Below are 26,992 nucleotides of genomic sequence, written 5' to 3' on the forward strand. Positions count from 1 at the left end.
AAGGGGTCTCACTGAGTTGTTCAGGGCCTTGCTAAGTTGCTGAGGCTGGCGTTGAACTCAGAATCTGCCTGCCTCAGCCTCCTGAGTTACTAGATTACAGGCATGTGCTACAGTTCCTAGTGTTCATTTCTTAAAATCTGTCCAAAAATAAAAGGAATCTCTTAATGCATTAGTTTCATTAACTATGCTTTGCTTTTCCAAGCATTTCAAACTTAAAGAAATAAGACAAGACATCCAGGTGCTTTAAAATCCAAGGCCTTTAATTCAGTTTTGGTAATGACCAAAATGCCTTCACAAAATCTCTTTTGGACTATAAGTAGAAGGCACTCTAGGCATTACTTAATACCCTTAAAGCAGTGATTCCTTCTGATGCTGGTGGAGAGAAAACATTAAATGGCAGGGCTTAGATATTAACAAAGTCTTCTTAAAAAAACTCTGAAAATCACACAAAAAAAATTACCAGTCTTTCTCAGTTTCCAAAGTAACTTTAAGTTATTCTTACAAGTACATAATTTGAAATTAAAGAGATAAACTGTGTGAGTATAATGTTTTCAAACATGTTAAGTTTCAGTTACATACAGTAAATGAGGACACCATTATCATGCTAATTGGCATCTTTTGCTACTCTTCAGCTGTGCAAAATAAACTTGAAATGACACATCCTGTAGTGGTATAATTTAAAAGATCCTTGATATGACACTAATGACTCAAATTCTGGTCACAAACTGTATATAAATTGTAAGATTATTAAAATACACCTTTTTGAAAAATAATAAGATGACCATTTATACCTAAATAAAATTTCCAAGAAAGTTATGAAATACTTTAGCATAAAAAAGTAGTTGCCCCTTTTCTGAAAGGTCAACTGTTGTTTCACAAAATAACCCCTATGATGCTAGGCAAATGAGTTCTTCCAAATGCCATATGCTAGACGTAGAGGTATGCTTCAAGATACTGCATCCATGAGGAAAGGGCACATCTGGGTATCGAACCACAGTAGACCAACTTACAAACACAAGGAGCCTTTCTTAGGTCAGGAATGCCCTTTAGAATTATAGCAACAGAGAATAAGAGATAGCTTCTGAAGTCGCTTCTTTTACAAATACATACAACTATATTTGGTAGTTGAGAGGGTAATAAAGACACAGCTATTTACATTTGTGCTACATCATGTGTGCCTATTTCAAATAGTGGCTTCTGTAGGATATTCTCATTCAACACAAACCAATCTTACTAAAATAAATCACATTCTTCTTTTTTGGCAAGGAAGTATAAACAAAAGAGAAAATAACAACAACAACAAAAAAAAAAAAAAAAAAAAAAAAAAAAACCATAGTAACCATAACATTGATTCAAAACAAAAGTTCCCATGTTAAACAATAGGAAGAATGTTCGGAGAAACATTAGTTTTGGGGAAATAACACTACCCAACAAATAATGCTGGAAATCAACCTTATAATCACTCTAATAACTATCGAATAAAAGGCTTATGAATGCCTTTGAAATAATAAAACTTCAGTTTTAAAAAATATTTGATTATGAGATTCATAATTAGAATTGTCTTTAAAAAGCATCCAAGCTTATTAATTTACATAGACCCAATGAATAAAGGGTAAAGGAAAATAAAGTCTTCCATAATTAATACTAGATGCCTTCTTGCCTCTGGAGAAAGTGGTAAGATTACATTTTGAAAACAGTGAAGAAAATAATGAAATAAAAACCTATATGACAATTGAAAAAAACCACCATGCCTTCTAATAAATATTTTTAAGCATTGATTACTCAATATAATCCTTCATAAAATTATGTTTCATAATCAAATAAGAAAAAGCCTCAAGAATAGCAGCTGGACTTTGGGAAACATGAAGGACAACGAAAGGCACTACATAAGCATCAACTATAGTTGGACAGTTCAGTCTTTTCCTTCTTAAGAAGATAGCCAGTGTGAATGTTATTTTTATAACCCCCTGAGTTTTAACATGATTGGGCAAAGCAGCACCAATTTAAAAAAATATCTGCAATGCCAGCACTGCAGTTTGGAATCACGTATACCGATGGCCCCTCAGGTCTCTCATAAGAGCACTTTAGAACATGATTAAAAATATAGAACTGCCTTCGGTGTTTCAGTATTAAAGTGGAACTACCACAGATATCCATTTTTAAAAATAATGCAATAAAAAGTTCTGTTTATACAATACAGTCTTTCCACCCTGTATCTTAGCATTCACAGCTATTTTCCACTCTGCTGCCACTGGAAGATCTTTGTGCGTCTGGTTGAAATGTCAGTATGCTTCATGATGCACAATCCTTTTTGGCTGGAAAATATCACGTCATGCCTGTTTTGAGCAGTATGCCTTGCAGGTCCTCTGGTAATGCTAAGATAATTGCATCTATGTGTGTCCGTAACTTTTCCATAGTGTCAGGTTTCACAGGTAAATGCTCTCGATCAGCCTGCAACTACAACATTTGGCAGCATTTAAATGGATCTTTATTAATATATTATGATCTCTATATAAACAGTCTTAACAGTCTAACAACTTGGAAACTTTCAGTCTTTTTGTTCTCCTTTTTTTTTTTTTGGTACTAGGGTATTTTACCACTGAGATATACCCCCAGCCCTTTTTATTTTTTGAGACAGGGTCTTAACAAGTTGCTTAGGACCTCACTAAGTTACTCAGGCTGGCCTTGAACCTCAGATCCTCCTGTCTCAGCCTCCCAAGTTACAGGGATTACAGGTGTGCACCACCAAGCCTAACTGGAAACTTTCCATCTCAGACTAGAATTTACAGAAACTAAAAAATCAAAGAACATGCCATTTAAAAAAATACATGATTAAGCCAAAAAAGGGCTCCTATATAAATTCATAGATAAAACCTAGATATACTACATGATATTAAATATAACTGGCAATGTTTTTGTAGAATTCATTAAATTCATGTAAAAATATTTAGAATAATATGGCATCTCTATGATCTCCCTGAGTGACCAAATATTTTTGTTCAGATCTACCATCAACAGACCAATCTCAAATCTCCTTATTTTAAGTTACATCTGTGATACATCATACAGCATTAGCTCAAATAAAAAGAAAATATCTTCACACACCAATTTAATCTTCAGCTGCTTTGGCTACATACCAGCTTATTTTTCAGCTTCAGTACAAGGTCTACTATTTCTACTTCTGTGTGTTTCTGGATCCAGAGAAGTAGGTCCTAGAACAATAAGCAAATCCCAAATCAGTATGTACTCAATATTCAAACCTCTTTATTTTAATAGCCAAGGCTAATGCAAAAGAAGGAAAAAAAAAACAGTATTTAACTCATATATACCATTACAATATAAGAATAATTATCATAGTATTCTAGAAATTGTTCATTAGGTAAGTTTTGACATTAGTTAGAAAAAAATTTATACTATTTGGAAGTAAAACAAAATGGAAGAAAGTTCCTTTCTGAGATAGTCCTTTTAGGTCAACCAACAAACAGACAACTAAAACACAAAATTGTGGCTGGACACAGGGGCATATGCTTGTAATCCCAGCAATTTGGGAGCCTAAGGCAGGAGGATCACAAGATCCAAGGCCTGCATCAGTAATTTAATGAAACCCTATCTCAAAATAAAAATTTAAAAAGGAGGGCTGGGGATGTGGCTCAAGCGGTAGCGCGCTCGCCTGGCATGCGGGTGGCCCGGGTTCGATCTTCAGCACCACATACCAACAAAGATGTTGTGTCCGCCGAGAACTAGAAAATAAATATTAAAAAAAAAAAAAAATTCTCTCTCTCCTCTCTCACTCTCTCTTTAAAAATAAAAAAAAAAAATAAAAAGGACAGGAGATGAAGCTCAATGGTAAAGCACCCATGGGTTTAATTTTCAGTACCAAAAAAAGTAAAAATTATAGCTCAATGCAATATTAAATTCCTTTCCCATACCAATAAATAATTTATAAGAAATATTAGTAGCTGGATGTAGTGGTGCACACCTGTAATCACAGCGGCTCAGGAGGCTAAGACAGGAGAATCGCACGTTCAAAGCCAGCCTCAGTAATGTCAAGGTGCTACGTAACTTAGTGAGACCCTGTCTCTAAATAAAATACAAAATAGGGCTGGGGATGTGGCTCAGTGGTCAGGTACCCCTGAGTTAAATCCCAGGTACCAAAAAAAGATATATATATATATATTGATTAACAAATCAAGAAAGCTGAACATGAATGTATTACTGGATGTAAACTTTGTATCTTCAAATAAACTCTCCTGGACTTACTTTGTTGTTTTCTTCATTCTTTTTCTCAGAGCCAGAATCACTGGGAATTTATGATTAGAAAGAAAACACTGAGGCTAGGCTGCCTCAATATTTAAAGCTAAATACAAATGAAAAATAAGACTATATATTTTCACAAGTAGTTCAATTTAAAATAGGCTGGTGGTAAATTATACTGTATGGAAAACCAATCCAAGCCATGAAAAATTTGTTAATACTGAGTGAGAAAGATGAGTAAATCATATTGGGAAAGAACTGAAGTTAGATGGCTTGAATTTGAATCCTAACTCCCTCCAGTTGCTGATGAATATTAAGCAACCAGTTCTCCAGAAAAAGTCTTTATAGTATTTGCCAACTGTATGCAATTTCAAACTACCAACCTGAAGTCACTAAATGCTTAACTAGGAAAAGATGTGCACAATTAGCTCTTATGGACAAATGTAAGTGGACTCCAGAACACTGCTGGCTCTGCTACTTAGTGGTGATGTGAAATTAAGACAAGTCACTCAAGTTCTAAGTCACAAGTAAAGATCCTAACATGCCTATCTTGATGAATTGTGAAGATTAAAAAAGAAGTACCCTTATAAATCATCTACACACAGTCCCTGTCACAAAGTATATAATCTAGAAAAGTTAAATATCATTGCTATTTATAAAGATGCAGACATGGACATTATCTTTAACCTCTAAAGATAATTTTATCTTTACTTTCAATAGTTGTTAGTCATCACACAAACACACTGTTTTCTACCTCTTCACAAAGAGCTTCTAGATGGAGTGCCTCTAGTTTTTGAGTCATTTCTTTTCGCCGAGTCTTGAACCAGCCATCAAAATTTGGAGACTTTAGAAAATGCCTATTAAAAATAAATGCAAGAAGCAAAGTTTGACTATGACTTATTTCCTCTCTTTAGTACATTTCTTATCTATAATTCAGAAAAACATTCCAAATAATAGAATTTTCTAAAAAGAATGTATAAGGCCATTTTTTATTTTGTTTTCTTTTTAAATAAAGCTCTACAGATGAAGGGAAAAGACTAACCGGTAAAGTCCAATCCAATCGCCTTTTATTCTAGAAGTTAGCTGAGGTCCTGTTTTCTCAAGTGTTCTCATAAATTCTTCTGGAAGGAACTGTCTTAATTGGGGTGGACTCTACAAAACAAGATATACTATATTAAGAAATTAGAAATGGATACATTCAGAGAAGTTAATTATAATTACAAATTTTAAATAGGAATTTATTTGGATATATTCATACCTTCCATGGAGAGATACTTTTCTGCAAAGGCATCAAGCTTGCCACATACCTCTCCTAAAACCAAAAAAAAAGTTAATAAGGGCTGGGGTTGTGGCTCAGTGATAGAGTGCTTGCCTACCATGTATGAGACACTGAGTTCAATTCTCAGCACCGCATATAAATAAAGAAAATAAAGTCCATTGACAACTAAAAAGATATTTAAAAAAATAATAAGTTAAAAAAGTTAGGCATTCTTACCTAAAGGTCTTCTGGGGGCAGGGGCAGCAGTTACTAGGAACTGAACCTAGGAAGCACTCTACATACAGCCACATCCCCAGCCTTCTTTTTTTGTGTGTGGTGTTGCCAAGTTTTCCAGGTTTGACTCAAACTTGTGATCCTCCTACCTCAGCCTCACTATTTGCTGGGATTACAGGTATGTGCCACCATGCTCAACCCAGAGCTCTTAAACTTAAAAAAAAAAAAAAAAAAAAAAAAAAAAAATGGGTTTCCTAGTATAATATTATGATATATATTTTGGGGGTTTTATCCACAGTTCCTGACTTACAACTTCCTTCTCAAGGCGGCCACAGAATCTCTCCCAAGGTGGGTCATAGAGACTCTAATCTTCCATCTAACTAGGAACTGCTGAACATATAAATAAATTCTCTGATATACCTTGTCTGATAGTAGATGATGAGACCCCCATTTCAGAAGGGGTCCTGTCCCATACCCACAAGGAAGGAATGCTGAAGAATATGAATACACACACCTTGCTGGTTTTCTCTACTCAGTCTATTAGCATTAGATCATATCTTTTTTGTCCAATCACATATTAACATAGTTATCCATGCTTTAATCATGCCAATGCAATAAAGTCTCCATAAGAACCCAAAAGACAGTGTGTGTAGAACTTCCCAACAGCTGAATACATGAAGTTCCAAAGGGTAGTACAACAGGAGAGGACATGGAAGCTCCATGCCCCTTTCCCCCCATCTTACCTTATGCATTTTTTTATCTGTATCATCTGTAATACCCTTTATAATAAACCAGTAAATGTTAAATGTTTCCCTAAGTCTGTGAGTCATTCAAGCAAATTAATCAAACATCAAGGAGGGGATTGTAGGAACCCAAACTCCAGGCAGTTGGAAGCACAGGTAAACAACTTGAGGTTTCTGACTGAAATCTGAACAGAAGGGGTGCAATCTTGGGAACTGAGCCCTCAACCTGTAGGGTCTGATGCTATATCCAGATACACAATGTCAGAATCAAAATAAAGGACATCTCACTGGTGTCTGTGGCAGAACTGTTTGCTTGCTGGTGGACAGAAAACCCACACCATGTAGAGTCACAGAAGTGATCTATGTTGTGAGTGTACAGGAGACTGAATCATTTTTTTTCTACTCACCATCATATGCTCTTTCAAATTAACAGCAACAACTCCATCAATGCCCACAATAGATATAGCTAAATTTAGATTGAGTTGGAAGTCATTTACAACAAAAAATGTTACTAAATCTTTGACAATCCAAGAGAGAACATTTTTTGCTTTGTTTTGTTTTTTTGAGATGAGTGTCTCACTATGTTGGCCAAGTTGGTCCCAAATTCATGGGTTCAAATGATTCTCATACCTCAGCTTCCAAAGTAGTTAGGACTTACAAATATACATCACTGCACCCAGATCTTACTTTAGTGATAACTGCTAACCTTACTGAGTAACTATGTGCCAGAAAATATACTAAACATTTTACATGCATGATCTCTTGTAATCCTTGCAACCATGCTCTGTGTTAGGTATTACTGGGAAACCAAAGCTTCAAAAAGCTAAGTAACTTCCCTCTGTCTCTGAGCTTTGATCCCAGCCTGAAAGGTAGGTATATAAAGAGAACAAAAGTAATTGACATCCACACACCAAGAAACAACATTTCTTCCCCAAAATGAACAAAGATCTTCAGATTGCCCTCATATAATGTTCAGATAGATTATATTAATAACTAGACAAATAACTAGACAAAACTTATGATGCAGTCTCCAGGTAAGGACCACATTGTGATAGAGTCTGTATGTTTATGACATTCCACTGAATTTCTTAAAATAGTCATATCATTTATTTACTCCATAAATATTAGAATGCTATCACATGCCAGACTGAGGAAATGATAACAAGACAGACATGATCCCTGTCATCCTGAAGGATAGTTTCATGAATATGATATCAATCTATATTTAAAAAACCATAACAGAGAAAGAAAATCCAAGGTAACCTTCTTTTAAGGTACAAAACACAACAATCAAAATAGTATTTCAGCCAGGCACAGTGGCAGACACTTGTAATCCCAGCAGCTCTGGAGGGTGAGCCAGGAGGATTGTGAGTTCAAAGCCAGCCTCAGCAAAAGCGAGGTGCCAAGCAACTCAGTGAGACCCTGTCTACATAAAATACAAAAGAGATCTGAGGATTTAGCACAGGTAGAGCAATCCCCCAGCACTCCCTCCAAAAAAATAGATTTCACATTAAACTAGTATGTGGATGTGCCTAGGACAAGCTCCTTCTTCAGACTGACCCATACAGAGGCATAACCCTCAGCTCTGCATTGATCCCCAATCAGGCAGCTGTAGCTGCCCTCCAAGGTCATGTCAGAGCAGTTTCCAGGCTGCAGAAGAACCTGAAGAGCTATTGGATAGAACTGCACTTTAGCAATAATGGAAATGGGAGCAGTGCTTCAGTTTCAGTTTTTGTTTATAATGATGACATGGAAAAAATACTGCCAGGTGCCCAGCATGAATCTGGGATGTAGTAGCTCCAAGAGTTCTCAATGTGACAGCCCTCTCACTCATAGGCACCACTAGATACAAATAGAGCTTCTGAAACAGACACCCTTAGCATTAGAGAAAACAACAGCTCTCAGTCCAAGAAAGATGTTATTAAGGAAAGAAGCTGGAAGATCTTGAAGAAAAACTTGGATTGAATAAATGGCTGATCAAGTCATCTAAAAAATATATCTCCCCAAGGAGTTCCTCCTTAAATACCAGAAGTACACATCTACTCTCAGTATGAGAAACACCACACTAAAGAGAAAGGAGCATCTTCTTGGTGAAATTTCTAAAGGTTTTTCATCTCTGCTGCTCTTTCCTCCACTGGCCATTGGCCCAGGAACTATGTTAGAAGGCATATAACAGCCTCCACCAGCACCTTTTGATAAATAATTAGGTCTGACTTTGTTCATACAGTATGGATATATAGCTGAGCATCTGACAGTAACTGAAGACCTAACATGATCCTTGGATTGTTGTTCAACCTGTGTTTATTTGTTTTGTAAATGCTGTATTCCTAATATAGTAGATTGAAAGAACAGACATTAAACTATTATTACAAACCTGTGGAATCAATCAATAAGTGTGTCAATTGATTCATTGCTACTATAACAATTTAGTGTTGAATTTTCTTTAGATACTAGGGAAAAATAAATACCTAATGTAAATAATTATACTAAACCAGTCATGATGTATGTAGTATTTTCAAAATTACCTATAACTTGGGCTGGGGTTGTGGCTCAGTGACAGAGCGCTTGCCTTGCATATGTGAGGCACTGGGTTCAATCCTCAGCACCACATAAAAATAAATAAACATGGCTGGGGATGTGGCTCAAGCTCGCCTGGCATGCGCCGGGGTGCTGGGTTCAATCCTCAGCACCACATAAAATAAAATAAAGATGTTGTGTTCGCCGAAAACTGAAAAATAAATATTAAAAAATTCTCTCTCTCTTTAATAAATAAATAAACAAACAAAATATATTGTACCCATGTATAACTAAAAGAGTATTTTTAAAAAATTATCTATAACTTTAATTCACTTAAAACACTTTGTTTCCAAAGAATGAATAACACTGATATTAAAATCACTACATTAAGAGGTTTATACAAAATATTGTGGTCTTATATTCATCAACTGTAGAAAATACTGTTTAATTTACATAGTTGCAGGGTATCTACTAAAGACTACAATTAACTATGCTAATAGTTATTAATAATATAAATAAAAGTCCAGCTACAAATTATGCTGTAGCTAAGTGTAGTGGTGCAGGCCTATAATTCTAGCTACTTGGAAGAGTAAGACAGGAGAATTGGAAGTTCGAGGCCGGTCTTAGCAACTTAACAAGACAATGTCTCAAAAAATAAAAAGGGCTGGGTATGTAGTTCAATGTTATAGCACCGCTGGTTCAATCCCCAGTACCAGGATAGGGAGTAGAAAAAACATCCACTACTATATAGTTCATACACTAAACTGATTTTGTTTTTGCAGTATAAAAAAATTCAACTTCTGATTGTTAAGTAATCATTTGGATGATCAGTTTTATGTCAAAGGCACCTACTTAATATCTTTCTTTTTTTTTTTTCCCTGTATTAAGGACAAAACAGGAGTACTTCACCTCTGAGCTTCATTACCACCTTTGTTTGTTTGTTTTAATTTTGAAACAAGGTCTCTCTAAGTTGCCCAGGTTGGCCCCAAACTTGTAATTCTCCTGCTTCAGACTTCCAAGTTGCTGGGATTACAAGTGTGTACCACTGTGCCTACTTTTTCTTGGTATCTTTTACTGTTCATCACTCTGGATTATTGGATTTAATTTTATCACTCGCATTCAACTTTTGTGTGCTCTTAAAATCATCTTTATTCTAAGCAAAACTGTATCCACTTTCAAAGAATGGAAATAGAAAAAAAATATTTTTTGCCAAATTAAAAAAAAAACTCAGGTCAATGATCTCATTTAAGATTCATACATGGGGGCTGGGGATGTGGCTCAAGTGGTAGCGCGCTCGCCTGGCATGCGTGCGGCCCGGGTTCGATTCTCAGCACCACGTACAAACAAAGATGTTGTGTTTGCCGATAACTAAAAAATAAATATTAAAAAAAAAAAAAAAAAAAAAGATTCATACAAACATGGAAAGTATTTAGGTAAAGTAGAATTAGCCACCTATTACAAACATGGAAACTGAAGAAAAAGAGGAATGAACTGGCTTATCAAAGTTGCACAGTTAATACCAGAACAAAGAATCCAAGTCTCTTGCAAAGGGCTTTATGCTAAATTATTAAGCAGGCAAAACACACAACTTAAGGCTTTGAGGATGGGAAAATAGTTCATATACCTTCAACAAATCATTAAATTAAGCAAAGACACATTTGTTAACTTACTAATGGAATGATGAAACTTTGCGTCAGTTCCAAAAAATATCGACGGAGAATCACACTTTGAGCCTCAGAAGGACGTTTCTGTTGTACACCCTTAAAAGAGGAAATAATGAAAACCTATGTTATAGTGCCCAGAAATATAAAACACTGATAATTACCAAGTTCAACTTTGTAAACATACATTTATATTAACATAAAAAACCTAGAACTTAATCTTCCAGTAATTTAATTTGAAGTTAATTGTGTCTTATCCTGTGAAATGAATCATTTGCAAGAAGTTGGAAGAGTAGAGGGAGGGGAGATAGAGAAAGACTGATCCATTAGTTCTAAGTTACAGCCAGGATCAAGAAGTTCTGGTGTGCTATACTGCACAGTAAGGTGACTATAGATAACAATTATGTACTGGATATCTCAAAAATCCAGAAAAAAAGGAGTTTGAATGTTTTCACCATAAAAAAAAATGATGAAAAAAATTGATCTGATTTAAGCATTAAATAATGCATACATGCATCAAAACATCACATGGCACACCACTAACATGTATAATTTTATGTTTTTGCTTCAATTAAAAAATAAATTTTATTTAAACACAAACAGAATCTTTAAAGCAAAACTTAAAGAGACTTTAGCTTAGGGAACATCCTATACTTAAAAACGTCAATTCATGCTGTACACAGTGGTGCACACCTGTAATTCCAGCTACTTGGAAGGCTGAGGCAGGGGGCCTGCAAGTTCAATGTCAGCCTCAGTAACTTAGAGATCCTGATTCCAAAAAAAAAAAAAAACAAAAAAAAAAACCGGGGGAGGGGGGCGCTAGGGATGTAACTCTGATAGAGCATCCCTGGGTTTGAACTCTAGTAACACATACACACATCAAAAAAAATAAGTTCATAGTGAAGAAATCTTAATTTCATATTTTCTATATTAATACTATTTACATTTAAAAACTTTATCTCCTACCATTAGATGCTGAACTACCTCATGGTAGAATCGATGACTTTCTTTTTACTATAACTCCCAAGTTTCTAGAAAGATTGGCACTCCTTAGTAGATACAGCTTCAATATTCAAGCTATTACTTTGACTTTTATAAAACTTTGGTTTTAAAGTGAGATTCACTGGGATTGGTGGCACACACTTGTAATCATATCATCTCTGGAGGATGAGGTAGGAGGATTTCAAGTTTGAGGCCAGCCTCAGCAACTTAGCAAGACCTTGTCTTAAAATTAAAAAAAAAAAAAAAAAATGGACTGAGGATGTAGTTCAGTGTATGTATAGCACCTGTGGGTTCAATCTCCAGTAAAAAAAATAATAGACTCCATTTCACAAAGCATATATTGCCTAAATAGATATTACATACCAGAACAGAGACTTCATAATATGAACAAGTAATTACCTTCTGTAATTGTTTTATGATCTCTTCATCTCTATTTAGATATGGCTTATAAGAAGTATAAACTCCTAAGAAGAAAAGAAAATATGATAAAGAGAAAAATTATACTACCAGAAAAGTATATATTTAAAAATTAATAAAAGTCAATACCATCTCTTCCTGAACAGTGCCTGAGGTGGTCTGAGGTGATCTGTGAAAATGGTTCTTATTCTCTTAACCCAGAAAGTCCCCCAAAAATCACACAAATCAAGAGGTTCAAATCTTTGTGTTCACTTTAAGAATACCTGTGAAACTGCTCAGGCTATCAAGGACATGCATACATGAAGAGCCACCAAGTATTTGAAAGAAGTCACTTTAAAGAAGCAATATGTGCCATTCTAGTATTACAATGGTGGAGTTGGCTGATATTGCAGGCCAAGTGAGGCTGGACATAGGGTCAGTGACCTATAATTTTTGCATTTAGAATTTAAATTATAATAAAATTAAGTTCTTAAATAGTTAATTTCAATTAAATCCACTTATTTTAAATAGCTAAATTTTTAAAATTTTTATTCATTTATTTTTAATTGATTCTAATTACTTACACATGATAGAAGAATGCTTTTTGACACCTTGTACACAAATGGAGCACAACTTTAAATGGTTAAATTCTTGAATTTAGAATTTTTGCAATACCTGCTTAAAATGCAGAGAGTAATGGTGAACTTACATGTCGATTCTCTGATTATTGACCATACCAAGGGAACAAAGCACACAAAACACACTGCCATATTTAGAGAGCTCATGGTTGAATTAATCCATACATGAGCTCCCCTACTACACTGAAATGATCCTCCCTGAAAAGAAATAAACTGTTCCTAAACCAGAAGAGAAGGTTGCACAAAAGAAAAAGACATCCTAGAAGAAATAGAAGAAATCAAAACTTATGGCACAGAAATAAATTCAGCATAAAATAAATGTAAATAAAAGTAAGAAAAGAAAAAAAAGAAGTCAATACCAGGTTTTGAATCCAGAGTCTTTAGGTTCTTCAATTTTTTCACTTTAACTTGTTTAGGAATTTCACCTGAAGGAAACAGCATAAGCATCCTTATTAATGATTATAATCATACATATTACAAAACTAAAACTTCATATGATTAATGATCTAATAACTGTTTGTTAAGAGTGCTGTAAATAAAGCATTATTCTTAACATCAATTAATACTGAAGAGTTCATTCCTAATATATTAAAACTGGAAAGGGGAACATTGGATTATTAACACTATAGAAACAATTCAGGTAAACTGTACTAAAAATTGATATTTGATCTTTGATTAATATGTATCTATCATTACTTAAATTGTTCCCTTTTTGTTACTCAATTTGTAATTTAAAATGTATGTGCAAAGTACATGAAACTAGAAAATTATGTTTCAAATAGGAATAAGATACCCTTTAGGAGCAAATGAAAGGGTAGGGGTGTAACTCAATGGTAGAGCACTTGCTTAGCAGGCACTTGCTTAGCAGGGTATAATTCCTGGAACCACCACAAAAAAAAAAAAAAAAAAAAAAAAAGTAAATAGAAAAGAAAGAAACTCCAAAGTGACCAAGCAGATATAATATTCAAAAGTTTTATTTTTTGTTATTTCCACTACGTCCATCTTTGGACTATAGAAACTTACACTGTCATCAAGTGATAAGAGTGTGTGCAACCACCACAAGTCTGAGCCACAGATCACAGAGCTGAGAAGGCTGCTGTGTCGAATAGTATAGTACAGGTAATGGCCCTGGTCTTGTGGTCAAAGAAAGCCATAACCTGAACAACCCATATAACAGGCAGAAAAAAAAAAAAATGCCTCTAGGATCACACTTAAAAGTGTCACGAACAGGGCTAGGGTTGTGGATCAGTTGTAGAGTGCTTGCCTAGCATATGTGAGTTACTGGGTTTGATCCTCAGCACCACACACAAAGAGAAAAAATAAAGTTATTATTTTTTAAAAAAGGGTCATGAAAATACATGTTTTAAAAAACATTTTTTTCCTATTTTCTGCCCTCCCTCTCTTTGCTAAAGAGTAAAAGAAACTAAAGACTGAAAAAAAAAAAAATCTAAAAACTATCTAATCCAAGCATCTAAATTTAGAAAATATCTTTCTTTAAACATTACATAGATCAAACTGGTAAATGTGCTATATACAGGGGTGGGATTGTTGCAATAAGGAACACTTTCACTGGCAATCTTATATTGTTAAAAAAAATTTTAAGAGTATGTTCTATGGTAAAACAGATATTTTAATAATCTTTTTACCCTGAAATAATTTCAATCTTACAGAAAAGTTGAAAAACAATTCAATCTATACTCCAATTTTTCCAGCTGCCCAGATAACTTTAAACAGATACATGTTAAGAAAATCACAGATTTGCATTATTTTTCCATTGATCCAGTAAATAATGCAAGCGACATATAATACAGTCATAAAACAACTAAATCCTGATACCAAGAGGCTCATAGTCTAATTGAAAAATATGACACATAAAGATAACAATTCAGAGGAATACATGCTAGGGTAGAATTATAAATAAGAGACCATGGAAAAAAGAGTTTCCTGTACAAAGGAGTGAGAAAATTATTGAGGGTTCCTAGAGGAAGTAACATATAAGCAGTCTTATAAGAGAAATTAAAAAAAATCTGTATGTAAATGGGGGAAAACAACTTTCAAATAAATAGTTAAATCAAGAAGCATGAAGAACATGCTGCTTAAAGAGTTGTGGTAAATGGTAAGGAGATTAATAGTTGCTATTTACTAAATTCTTATTCTGTGCCAGTCTTTGCTCTGGGAAAACTGCACAAATTATTGCATTTAATTTTCAAAATAAAAGTGTGTTTATGATACCTATTTTAAAGATGAAGAAATTAAAGCATGAGCCAGGCACAGTGGTGCATGCCTATAATCCCAGTCTCTCAGGAAGCTGAGGCAGGAGGATCACAAGTTCAAAGCCAGCAATGGCAAGGCGCTAAGCAACTCAGTAAGACCCTGTCTCTAAATAAAATACAAAATAGGGCTGAGAATGTGGCTCAGTGGTTGAGTGCCACTGAGTTCAATCCCGAGTACCTGTACCACCCCCTCCCCCAAAAAAAAGAAAGAAAAAGAAATTAAGGCATGAGCAAAACTAGTGTTCACCTCATATGTACCAATACCAGTTGTTTACTGTTGTCATCCATTCTGACTGATGAGTACCCCTTTCAGACAGGTTGTTAGCTCTAATACAACTAGACTCAGAAAAACATGTCTAGGGATACACAGATAACATGGCTAAGTCAGGATATTAAGTAGGGCAACCAACTTCAGAGCTATCATGCTTAACCAAGACACCAAAAGAGCAGGGATGGAGAACTAAGTTACAATGGGCAGGAGATGATGCTTGAGAAGTGCCGTCAAACCAGGAGGAATTTTATAAAGATATCTGACATCCAAGGTAAATGAGTGATTGGAAGCACGGACATGTGAGAAATAGTAAATGAGGACAGTATAATGACATCATCAAATCTGTATTCTAACACACTCATTGCCACCAGGTGGTGATAGTGTATGCCACAATCAAAGGACTGAGCCAGAGCTATTGTGCCTGCACACAGGAGTCTGAAGTGCAAGAGAGAAAACTAGAGGATAACATGTATACATGGTAGAGCACTGCTCCTAAGTGGAAACAGCACCTGAAGCAAGGCAAGTACATCAGAGAAAGGCGAGAGGGAGATACTGGAGCACCATTGAGATAAAACCTATAGATTTACAGGATAGACTGAGAGAAAGGAAAGAATCCAGAAAACCTGGATTTCTTCCTCCCTCCCTCCTCCCTCCCTCCCTCCCCCCCGCCTCTCTCTCTCTCTCTCTCTCTCTCTCTCTCTCTCTCTCTCTCTCTCGTTCTTTCTTTTTCTTTCTTTTGGTGTGTATGTGGATTGGGGATTGAACCAGGACTTTGTTCATGCAAGGCAAACACTCTACCAACTGAGCTATACCACCAGTCTCAAACCTCAGATTTCTGTTTTTAATATCATACCCCGGTTTTTATTCTGTCAATTTAGTTTACCTATTCCCATTTATTAATTATTTTGAGAATGCCTCTCTTCTAGAATCTTAGGGTATGCTTCACAGAATTCAGCATAACTTGTCATCACAAGACTCCCCTCTCCTTCATAAATGCATATGTATTAATATATATTTATCAGATAACTAAAAAGCCATGTGACTCAGACACCAAGAATCCAAAGAATGTCCAAGAGTCAAAACCACAATGGTTTGAATAAGTACTTACATGCTTATTTTCTGTTTCCTTTTACTCCATCACAAAAGACCATCAAATCCTCTATCAATCAACCCTGTTTATTACAATATATTACAGTCTCAATATCATTAGGAAAAAGCAAATTAAACCCACTGTCTCACACATTAGATGGTCATAATGAAAAAGACAATATCAAATGTTGGCAAGGATGTAAAGAACTGGGAACCTCAAGAGTTGAAGGCTCAGTAGTAGAGCACTTGCCCAGCATGCACAAGGTCCTGAGTTCAACTTCAGATCAAAAAAAAAAAAAAAAAAAGAAAAGAAATAAAAACCTCAAACATTTTGTTAAGAATGTAAAGTACTGGAACACTTTGGAAAACAATATGGTAACTTCTTCCAATACCTTTATCAGTTCCTGCTACTGGAATAATAATTTTGTATAAAATTTCTCTATCTACACCCCCCCCAAGACAGTCATGTTTTAATATGGGAAGGAAAAATAAACACTAGTCTAGTATATTACAATTAATCAAATAGCCTAGATTAACAGAACCAAACCATGAAAATAAATATGAAGATTAAGGATTTTTTAAAATTCTCCTGTCTTCTTATATCTAAGATTCTAGTATGCTCTAACTGTTGCTCTCTGAACTATCATTAGTATCAAACAGGACACCAATGAAATGGCAGGGGACCATGACATTTATAGAGTGCCATGCAAGAGGTATTGTATTTAATCAAAGAACTTGAAGCTTACAGAAGCTGTTCTAATATCACACAGCTCTGATTGCCAAGGTGAAGCTCTTTGCTCTTTCCCCTATTTCATAAAGCTTCTAAGGATTTCAGATTAAGACTGAGTCCAATATTTATAAATAACATGATTTAAGATGTTATCTCTGACTCTAATACATCAATCTATATGTATGCGTATAGTAGAGAAGATAGCTTAAGAAATGTTATTTAATAATACATTAAACATACCTGTATATACCAAAAGGAATAATTTTCAAAGGTAGCATGTTATCTCATGTTCCAATTATTTCAGTGAAAATTCAGAAAGTCAAAGGACCCTACATTTTCACATAGGAGCTAAGTCACAAAACACCAGTGGATTGTGCAGTGCCTGCTGCCAAACCCCCCAACACCTCTCCACTCTCTGAGTATGTAGCACAAAAGGCAATAGAGTCCTTGACATGCTGCAATACCAATGTCAGCCCTGCCCTTGGACTGTGCAGCACAAAGGGCACCAGAAGGAACCTGTGCCAAACAAGTTCCATATTCTGCTTGGTAACATGCTGCAATGTCAGCACCTGCCCTGCTCTTGGACTGCACAACCCAGATAACTCTGGAATAAATCTTTTCCAGGAAAGCCAAGTTCTGCCTTATCTCATTCTGGCATGCAGGGCAGCTGAGAGGTAATCCAACTGACTATAGTCACAAACCACTCATGCTGGTTGCTTGGCAAGCATCATAGAGGAAAGAAGTAGAGAAATAATCCCCAGCCTTTGCTCTCTTCAAGAAACACACAGCCTAAAATGACACAGAATGAAACTCTGATCAGCACAGGTTGCAAACATCTGCTATTGCCTGCACAATTGAACACTTCAGTGGAAAAGAAAGTTTTTATTTTTTATTAATATTTTTATTACTGCCAATTTTTGTTTATATATACATATATATAAAGAAATATAAATATTTCTTTCTCTCACTTTTTTTTTTGGGGGGGGGATACTGAGAATTGAACCCAGATGGGCTCTACCACTGAACTGCACCTTTTCATTTTTATTTATTTTTTTAGTTGTATATGAATACAATATTTATTCTTATGTGGTATTGAGGATTGAACCCAGTGTCTCACATGTGCTAGGCAAGTGCTCTACAAATGAGCTACAACTCCAGCTCCTTCATTTTTATTTTGAGCCAGGGTCTTGCCAAGTTTCCAAACTGGCCTTAGAACTTGGAATCTTCCTGCCTTAGCCTTTAGCCTCCCAAATAGCTGGGAATACAAGCATACATGACTTATTTATTTATTTTAGTTGTAGATGGGCACATACCTTTATTTATCTATTTTTATGTGGTGCTGATTGAACCTGGTGCCTCATAAATTCTAGGTAAGTGTGCTCTACTATTGAGCCACAACTCCAACCCCCACCATTGCTCTTAATAATTTTTTCTTTTCTTCCCTTTTTTCACACTTTTTTCTTTTTACTCTTTAACTTTTCTCCTGCTTTCCCCTTTACTTTTTACAAGTTTTAATTTTTATTATTTTTCTTCTCCTTTTAAAAATTAATTTTAAATTTTTTATTTGTTAATACTTTGGTTTATTTTACATTATGTTTGCCCCCTTTCTTTTCTATTGTTGTTGATGTTGTGGGTTGTTGCTTGGTTTTTCCTTTTTGGTACCGGGGATTGAACTCAAGGGTACTTAACCACTGAGCCACATCCTCAGTCCTTTTTTTTTTTTTTTTTTTTTTGGAAACAAGGTTTCATTAAGTTACTTAGGGCCTTGCAAACTTGCTGAGGCTGGATTGAACTAGCAATCCTCCTGCCCTAGCCCTTTGAGCCACTGAAATTACAGGTGTGTGCCACCATGTCCAGCTACTTTATCCGTTTTTTTGGTTTAATATTTTGTTGTCTGTTTTCTTCTTTCTACGCCATGCTTGGGATAGGGTTTTGCCAATAGGGGTTGTAATATTACTGAGTTCCACTTTCAGCCCAACTCAGAAAAATTGCATCTTACTCCAGTCAGAATCTAGTCCCAGTTGGACCCTGGTGCATAATTCACCTTAAAGAATAGAGAAATAATAAGGCAATATGACACCTCTTAAAGTCCATAACTCTCTAGTAACCAATTCCAAATATGCTCAAGTGGATAAAATGCCATACATAAGAATCAATGTTTTTTAAAGCTCAGTGAATTCCAAGAGGATACAAATAAGACAATGCAGGATATGAAGGAGCAATTTTTTAAAAACAGTCAAACAGAAATCTTGGAAATAAAGTTTAATAAAGTTTAGATGAAAAACTCAGTAGAAACCATCACCAATAGACTAGATCAAGAGGAAGAGAGTTATCACGTCTCAAAGATAATTTCTCTAGGAATCATCATATTCAGACAGCAAAAAAAAAAAAAAGGGAAAAAAATAAGAAAGAATGAATAAAACAGAAAAGATATCTGTGACACCTATTTGGAATAGGCAAGAGGAGAAGGCTACATGCTGAAGGTATAGAAAACCTATTCAGCACCAAACATGATGGCACCTGTCTATAATCCCAGCTACTTGAAAACCTCAGGCAGGAAGATCCCAAGGTCAAGACCAGTCTGGACAACCTAGTGAGATCCTGTATCAAAGTAAAAGGTACTAGGTACACAGTTAAGTGATAGAGTATTCATCTAGCACACACTAGGCCCTTGGTTCAATCCCCAGTACTACCCTCCCCCCAAAAAAGACAAAGATAAATAGGAAAATTTATTTAGTAACATTACAGCAAAAACTTTCCAAATCTAGGGAAAGACATGGACATTCAGAGGAATTTAGAACCCCAAATAAACACAACCAGAAAAGAATCTTTCAATCATGTATTATAAACTCCCAACAGTATAGAATAAAGAAAGAAGATTAACAGTTGCAAGAGGCTGGGTGTGGTGGTACATGCCTGTATTCCAAGTGACTCAGGAGGCTGATGAAAGAGAATCACAAATTTGAGGCCAGCCTCAGGCAACTTAGCAAGATCCTGTATCAAAAGAAAAAAATAAAGAGCCAGGGTTTTATGCTCAGTGGTAGTGTGCTCCGAGGCTCAATCTCCAGTATAACCAAACCAAACCAAAACAAAAACAAATTGTAAGAGAGAAGCACCAGGTCACAACTAAAGGTAAACCCATTAGAGTAACAGAAGATTTCTCAGAAGAAACTCTAAAGCCCAAGAGAACACGGAAAGATTATTTCAAGTCCTGAAAGAAAATCACTGCCAGTCTAGGTTACAATTGTGGGAGGCCAACCTTCCGGGTGACTGGATTACACTCCCCAGCTGGGTGCTGAGGTGCTCAGTCACAGAAATGGGTGTGTCTTGCTACAGCCCCATGGGTGAAGCTATGATCACCTGTTCCTTTGTAATATAACCCCTTGCCCTGTTTAGGATAGAGTCTTCCATGGAAGTGCCTTGTGTGTGTCCCCTCCTCTTACTGTGCCCTTGGGTGTGGCCTACCCAGGTGTCAGTCAACCTGCTGACAGTGGACATCATGAAGATAGGCTCAGCCCCCTGAAACCTGACCCCTTGCCTCATTTGAATAGCTTCTCCTCAATAAAAGGGGTCAGCACATGCTCTCTCTCTCTTTCTGTGGACCCTTAAGGTCAGAGGAGCCGTCACAGCAACCCCAAAGAAAAAGGTATTTGTGTCTCTTGTGTGGTTATTTCGTGCAGCCCAGTTAGCCCAGTTTAACTAGAGTGACCCCTGAGCCTTTTAGTCATGAGAACAGAAACCCAGCATACAATACTCAACAAAATTTTGCTTCAGAATCTAGGAGAAATAAAGACCTGCTATGAAAAGCATAAACTAAGGAAATTCATGGCCAGTATTAACAAGCATCACAGAAGATACTTGCTGATTTGATTAAAAACAGAACCCAACAATATGATGTCTGCAAGAAACTCACATCACTGTCGAAGACATACAGATGGAAGAGCAAATGGAATCCATAAGCAAACAGGAGTAGCTATACTTGCAACATACAAGAGAGACTTTAAGCCCAAATCAGAAGAGTCAAAGAAGGTCATTACATAATGATAAAGGTAACAAATCATCAAGAAGATATGATTGTAAATATAATGCACTGCATATAATAGTACCCAATTTTATAAAATAAACATTATTAGACATAAAGGGAGAGATAGAGTCCAATACAATAATAGTGGCTGGCTTCGATATCCTATTCTCACAAACAGATAGAGCATATGGACAAAAAATCAACAATGAAAGATGAGAGTTAAATAAGACAACAGATCAAACAGACTTAACAGACGCACACAGAATATTCCATCCAGGGGCTGAGGCTCAGCAGTAGCAAACGTGTCTGGCATGCGTAAGGCACTGAGTTAGATTCTCAAATAAAATGAATAAAAAGGTCTACCAATAACTTAAAAATATCTATATAAAAAAGAGAATATTCCATCCAACAGCTGGAGGACAGATATTCTTTTCATCAGCATATGGATCTTTTCCAAAACAAATATCAGACCATAAAGTCAGTCTTAATAAATTCAAAATATTAAATAATCTTATCAAATTATAATAGACTGAAACTAGAAATTAACAGCAAGAGAAAACTACAGAAATTATACAATCCATGGAGACTGAAAATTACACTCTTGAACAAATAGTAGGTGCTGAAGAAATTGTAAGGGGATTAAGATATTCATAGACTCGAATGAAAAGAAACACAACATACTGGAATCTAGGGGTTACAGTGAAAGCCATACTAAGAGGAAAGTTTATAGCTATGATTGCCTAAATAACCTAATGATATATCTTAAGGTCTTAGAAAAATAAGAACAAACTAAACCCAAAATCAATAGAGGAAAAAATAATAAATATCAAGGTAGAAATAAATGAAATATACACTAATATTATAGACTATATAATATAAAGGATCAATGCAACAGTTGGTTCTTTAAAAAGACAAAATTGACAAACCCTCCACTAACTAATCAAAAAGAGAAAACACAAATAAACAAAATTGGAAATGAAAAAGGGGATATTACAAAAGATACCACCAAAATTCATAGCATCATTAGCGAACTGGAAAATCTAGAAGAAATGGATTTCTTAACACATATGACTTAACAAATTTGAACCAAGAGGATATAAAAAACAAAGACATCGGTTAACAAGCAGTGAAATTGAGGCAGTAATAAAAAGTCTCTTAACTAAGAAAAGTCAAGGACTGGACAGATTCACTGTTGAATTTTTATCAGACATTTAAAGAAGAACTAATACCAATGTACCTCAAACTATTTTATTTAAAAAACAACAACAACAACTATAGACCAACATTCTTGATAAACACAGATGCAAAAATTCTCAACAGATATTTGTAAACTGAATTCCAAAGTACATTTAAAAAGTTCATACAAAATGGACATGGTGATGCACATCTGCAATCCCAATGGCTCAGGAGGCTGAGGCAGGAGGATCATGAGTTCAAGGCCAGCCTCAGCAACTTAGCAAGGCCTTAAGCAACTTAGTGAGACTCTGTCTCAAAATAAAGTACAAAATAACAGTTGGTGATGTGGCTCAAAGGTTAAGCATCCCTGGGTTCAATCCCTGGTACCAAAAAAATATATATCAAGTTGGTTTCATTTCAAGGGTGCAAGGATGGCTCAACATATGCAAATCAATGAATGTAATAAAAGCCATGTGCAGTGACACACACCTGTAATCTTAACTATTCAGAAGCCTCAAACAGAAGGATCACAAATTCCTGGCCAGCCTGGGCAATTTAGTGAGACTGTCTCAAAATAAAAAAGGTTGAGGATGTAGAGAATCCCTGGATAAAATGCTCATTACTGCAATAAATAAATAAATTAGATAAATATAATATACCACATAAATAGAATCAAGGATAAAAACCACATGATCAATTCAATAAATTCAGAAAAAGCCTCTGATAAAATCCTATATCAATGCATGATAAAAGCCTTGAATAAATTTAGGTGTAGAAAGATTATACTACAAATTAATGAAGGTTATATACAACAATCTCACAGCCAACATCATAATGAAAGGGGAAAAAGAGAATGCATTTCCTCTAAAATCAAGGATGAGACAAAGGTATCCACTCTCAGCACTCTTGCTCAATATAGTACATGAAATTTTAGCCAGAATAATTAGGTAAGAGAAAAAAAAAAGAGATACAAATAGTAAAAGTAGAAGCCAAATTATCCCTGTATGCAGATGATGATTCCACACTTAGAAAACCCTAAAGACTCTATCAAAAGATTCTGAAATTTTAAAAACAATTTGAGTGAAGTAGCACAATACAAAATCAACATACAAAAATCAGCAGTTTTTTCATACACCAATAATAAACTAGCTGACAAAGAAATTGGGAAAATAATCCATTCACAACAGCATCAAAAGAAAAATAAACACAAACAACAACAAGAATTCCCTAGAAATAAATCCAAACAAGGAGGTGAAAGATCTTTACAATGAAAAATTACAAAACCCTGAAGAAGGAAACTGAAGAAGATGCTAATAGAGGCGGTGGGGGGGGGGCCTCCCCAGGGATTGGGAGAAATAATACTATCAAAATGATCATACTAAGGGGTGGGGTTATGGCTCAGTGATAGAGCACTCGCCTCGCACGTTCTAGACCCTGGGTTCAATCCTCAGCACCACATAAAATAAATAAATAAATAAATAAAGTTATTTAAAAAATGATCATACTACTGAAAGTGATATATAGATTTAATGCAATCCCCATCAAAATATCAATGCCATTCTTCACAGAACTAGAGAAAAAAAAAAAAAAACCCAAAGGATAGGAAAGGCAGCAGAATACAACAGACACTAGTATGGCAATATAAAAATCAATGGAAGTGTAACTGATGTAATTCTGCAATCTGAATATGGGGTAAAAATGGGAGTTCATAACCCACTTGAATCAAAGTGTGAAATATGATATATCAAGAACTATGTAATGTTTTGAACAACCAACAATTAAAAAAAAAAAAAAAACCTAACCTAAGATTCATATGGAAGCATTAAAGATCCTGAATAGCCAAAGCCATCCTAAGCAAAAAGAGCAATACTGGAAGCATCATAATACCCAATTTCAAAATATACTACAGATCCCCAGTAACAAAAACAGCATGGTATTGGCATAAAAATATACACAGACCAAGAAATAAACCCATATATCTACAGCCAACTGATTCTTAACAAGGGTACTAAAAGCATACACTTGAAAAAAGACAGCCTCTTCAATAAATGGTGCAGGGAAAACTACCACATGTAGAGGACTGAAACTTGATCCCTATTTTTCACCCCTTGAGTTTAAAAAACTCAACTCAAGATGGATCAAAGATCTATAACTTGGAAACTAGTACAGGAAGATATAGGGAAATACTTTTAAGATAGGCATAGGCAATGATTTCCTGAATAGAACTTCAGTAGTTCAGGAAATAAAAGCAAGGATTGACACATGGAATTAGATTAATTTAAAAAGCTTGTGCACAACAAGGAAACAATCAAAAAAGTAAAGAAACAATTTACAGAATGGGAGAAAATTTTTTCCAGCTGTGTACCTCACAGAGGATTAATATCTAGAATACATAAGAACTTAAACAGTCTCAACAATAAAATTACAAGTAATCCAATCAAAAAGAGTAAAAGTTCTTAGCAATTTCTCAAAAGAAGTACAAATGGCATTTGTATATGAATATATATACATATATTTCATATAAATGAAAAATTTTCAACATCTTTAAACATCAAGGAAATGCAAATCAAAATTACACTCAGAATCCATCTAACCCCAATCAGAATGGCTACAACCAATAATAATAATAATGACAACAATAATAACAATGATGATAACAAATGCTGATGAGGATATGGAGAAATAAGACAATGTGTGAAGGTAAATTAGTACAGTCACTATGGAAAACAGTATGGAGTTTCCTCAAAAATAAAAAAATCTAAAAATAGAATTTATACCATATGATGCAGCCATTATCACTCTTGGATACTTATTCAAAAGCAACCTTCAAAAGAGGTATCTGGGGGGATCCAACATGGCGGCGGGCAGAGAGGCTGCACTTTTAAGGCACACCCAGTGATGGGAACATAAAGTCGCAAGGATAACTCTTGGATTCGACCAACGGAGATTCTCCTAGCAAAATTCCACTGAAGAGAGACTGCCCGGGAGCTACTAGAATTTTTTTGAAGCGTCTGTGTGACCCGGACGAGCGGGACCCTGCCAGAGACGCGGAATTCCAAAACCAACAGCCACAATCCGCGCACCGCGGGCACAGCTGCAGATCCGTCCACCCGCCCGCAGCCAAAGTGACTGGGTCCTGCTAGACGCCGAGACACAGCTTGGCAGGAAGAAGTCTTTAGCCAAACCTCCACAAGCCAGAAGCTGAGGCGAACCCGGCCGGACCAGTCCCACCCCTCCCCTCGGACACTCCCGCAAGGAGCCTGGGGCCCGCCATAGCAGAGAGGTGACGTCATCGGAATTCGGCCGGCGGAATTCCTTCCTAGCAGAATCCACTTTAGCAGGTGCGTGACTTCCCATACTGATACAAGCAGCCAGGAAACATCATTGACTTCTCAGGGTTCGTGTCCGTAGGGAAGCAGAGGGGATCCCAGACCCCCAGCCCCACATATCACCAGCGGCAAATCCCGAGGTCTTAGCCACCAGTTTACCACAGCACTGGGGCTTAAAAGGGACACGGGGTGGGGCTGCAAGTGTAACTAGACCTTGGGGGAGTCACTTCTGGGGAACAGGACCTGGCTGGTAGACTGACAGGAGGAAGGGGGTTAAGAGCTGGAGAAGTGAAATGGCTCTGGACTGACAAGCCTGAGAGACCCCCAGGAGACGCCCTACAGAGATAGCTCTCGGCAGGTAGAGAGCAGACGCTCCGCTTGGAGGGCACAGCACCGCCTACTGGAAGAGAGGAAGGTGGATCTCTAAGACTTTAATTTTTTGTTGTTGTTGTTGTTGTTGTTTTGTTGCTGTTGTCGATATTTTATTCTCTCCTTCTTCTCTCCCTGTTCCTTTCTCCCCTTTTCCTTCTCTCTTTCTATCCCATTTCAAGTTTTATTGTTCTTTTCATTCCCCTCTAATCTATCTCTACCTCTATCCTTTTTTCTTTTTTTAACAGCACCCTCATTCCCCTAACCCCCAACTCTCATCCCAAGCATTACATCTTCCATTGCGTGTAATTGTCTAAATGCAAATACGTGAATGTCTCGAGGCTGTCTATAAGACTCATGAATACCTAGCTACTATCAGCACCCTGATCCAATTGCCTGGTAGTATCCACCTTCAGTGGAGCAATCTTCTAAAGTAGCCAAGACATACTAACCATCGTACGACCAGAGCACCCAACCTAAACATATAGTCCTAAGAACAAACAGCAAAACATTATATGCATACAGAACCTAGAAGCCTTATATGAATTGAATGAATCAGCTGTAAAGTACGACAAAGCCCAACATTTCTAGGCATAATCTCCCACCACAAAAGAGAGACAACAGAGATATACAAAGCCAAAACAAATGTATAGGAGAAAGCAGTTACTAAGCAGTCAAACAGAGCTGGAAAGCAACGTGAACAATATGAAAAAACAAGGAAAAAAAGGGTTACAAACAATAGAGGACAACCTAAATATACCTAAATATACAGGAGGGCCTAGAAGAATCAGAAACATGGACAGGGAAAGAAATCAAGGCATACCTAATTCAGATGGAACTGAATATTAGAGAAGACATGAGACAGCAAATCCAAGCATTGAAAGTATATTTTGAAGAGGAACTAACCACACAAATTCAATCCGCAAAGAATGAGCTTTATTAGGAGATAGAGGTGTTAAAAAAAAATCAAGCTGCAATCATAGAAATGCAAGAAACCGTAAATCAGATTAAAAGCGCTAATGAGAATA

At 36.0% G+C, this 26,992-nt stretch overlaps 1 protein-coding gene and 1 pseudogene across 2 annotated transcripts in view; one reads left to right on the forward strand and one right to left on the reverse strand.

Annotated features, from left to right (window-relative positions):
- Positions 1 to 239: 239 nt before the first annotated feature.
- Positions 240 to 26,992, reverse strand: part of Dennd6a (DENN domain containing 6A) — a 71,136-nt gene continuing 44,383 nt past the window's right edge. For both annotated transcript variants that reach the window (XM_076839778.1, XM_076839713.1), the window contains 8 exons: positions 13,063 to 13,128; positions 12,069 to 12,133; positions 10,677 to 10,766; positions 5,513 to 5,566; positions 5,297 to 5,406; positions 5,009 to 5,111; positions 3,138 to 3,212; positions 240 to 2,457 (listed from right to left, as the gene is read on the reverse strand). In XM_076839778.1, coding sequence (XP_076695893.1) covers positions 2,326 to 2,457; positions 3,138 to 3,212; positions 5,009 to 5,111; positions 5,297 to 5,406; positions 5,513 to 5,566; positions 10,677 to 10,766; positions 12,069 to 12,133; positions 13,063 to 13,128 — 695 coding nt within the window. In that variant the 3' untranslated portion in view covers positions 240 to 2,325. The remainder of the gene's footprint in view (positions 2,458 to 3,137; positions 3,213 to 5,008; positions 5,112 to 5,296; positions 5,407 to 5,512; positions 5,567 to 10,676; positions 10,767 to 12,068; positions 12,134 to 13,062; positions 13,129 to 26,992) is intronic.
- Positions 7,511 to 8,685, forward strand: LOC143412117 (BCL2/adenovirus E1B 19 kDa protein-interacting protein 3 pseudogene; annotated as a pseudogene).

The sequence above is a fragment of the Callospermophilus lateralis genome, chromosome 1 (assembly GCF_048772815.1).
Source record: "Callospermophilus lateralis isolate mCalLat2 chromosome 1, mCalLat2.hap1, whole genome shotgun sequence".
Classification (NCBI taxonomy): Eukaryota; Metazoa; Chordata; class Mammalia; order Rodentia; family Sciuridae; genus Callospermophilus; species Callospermophilus lateralis.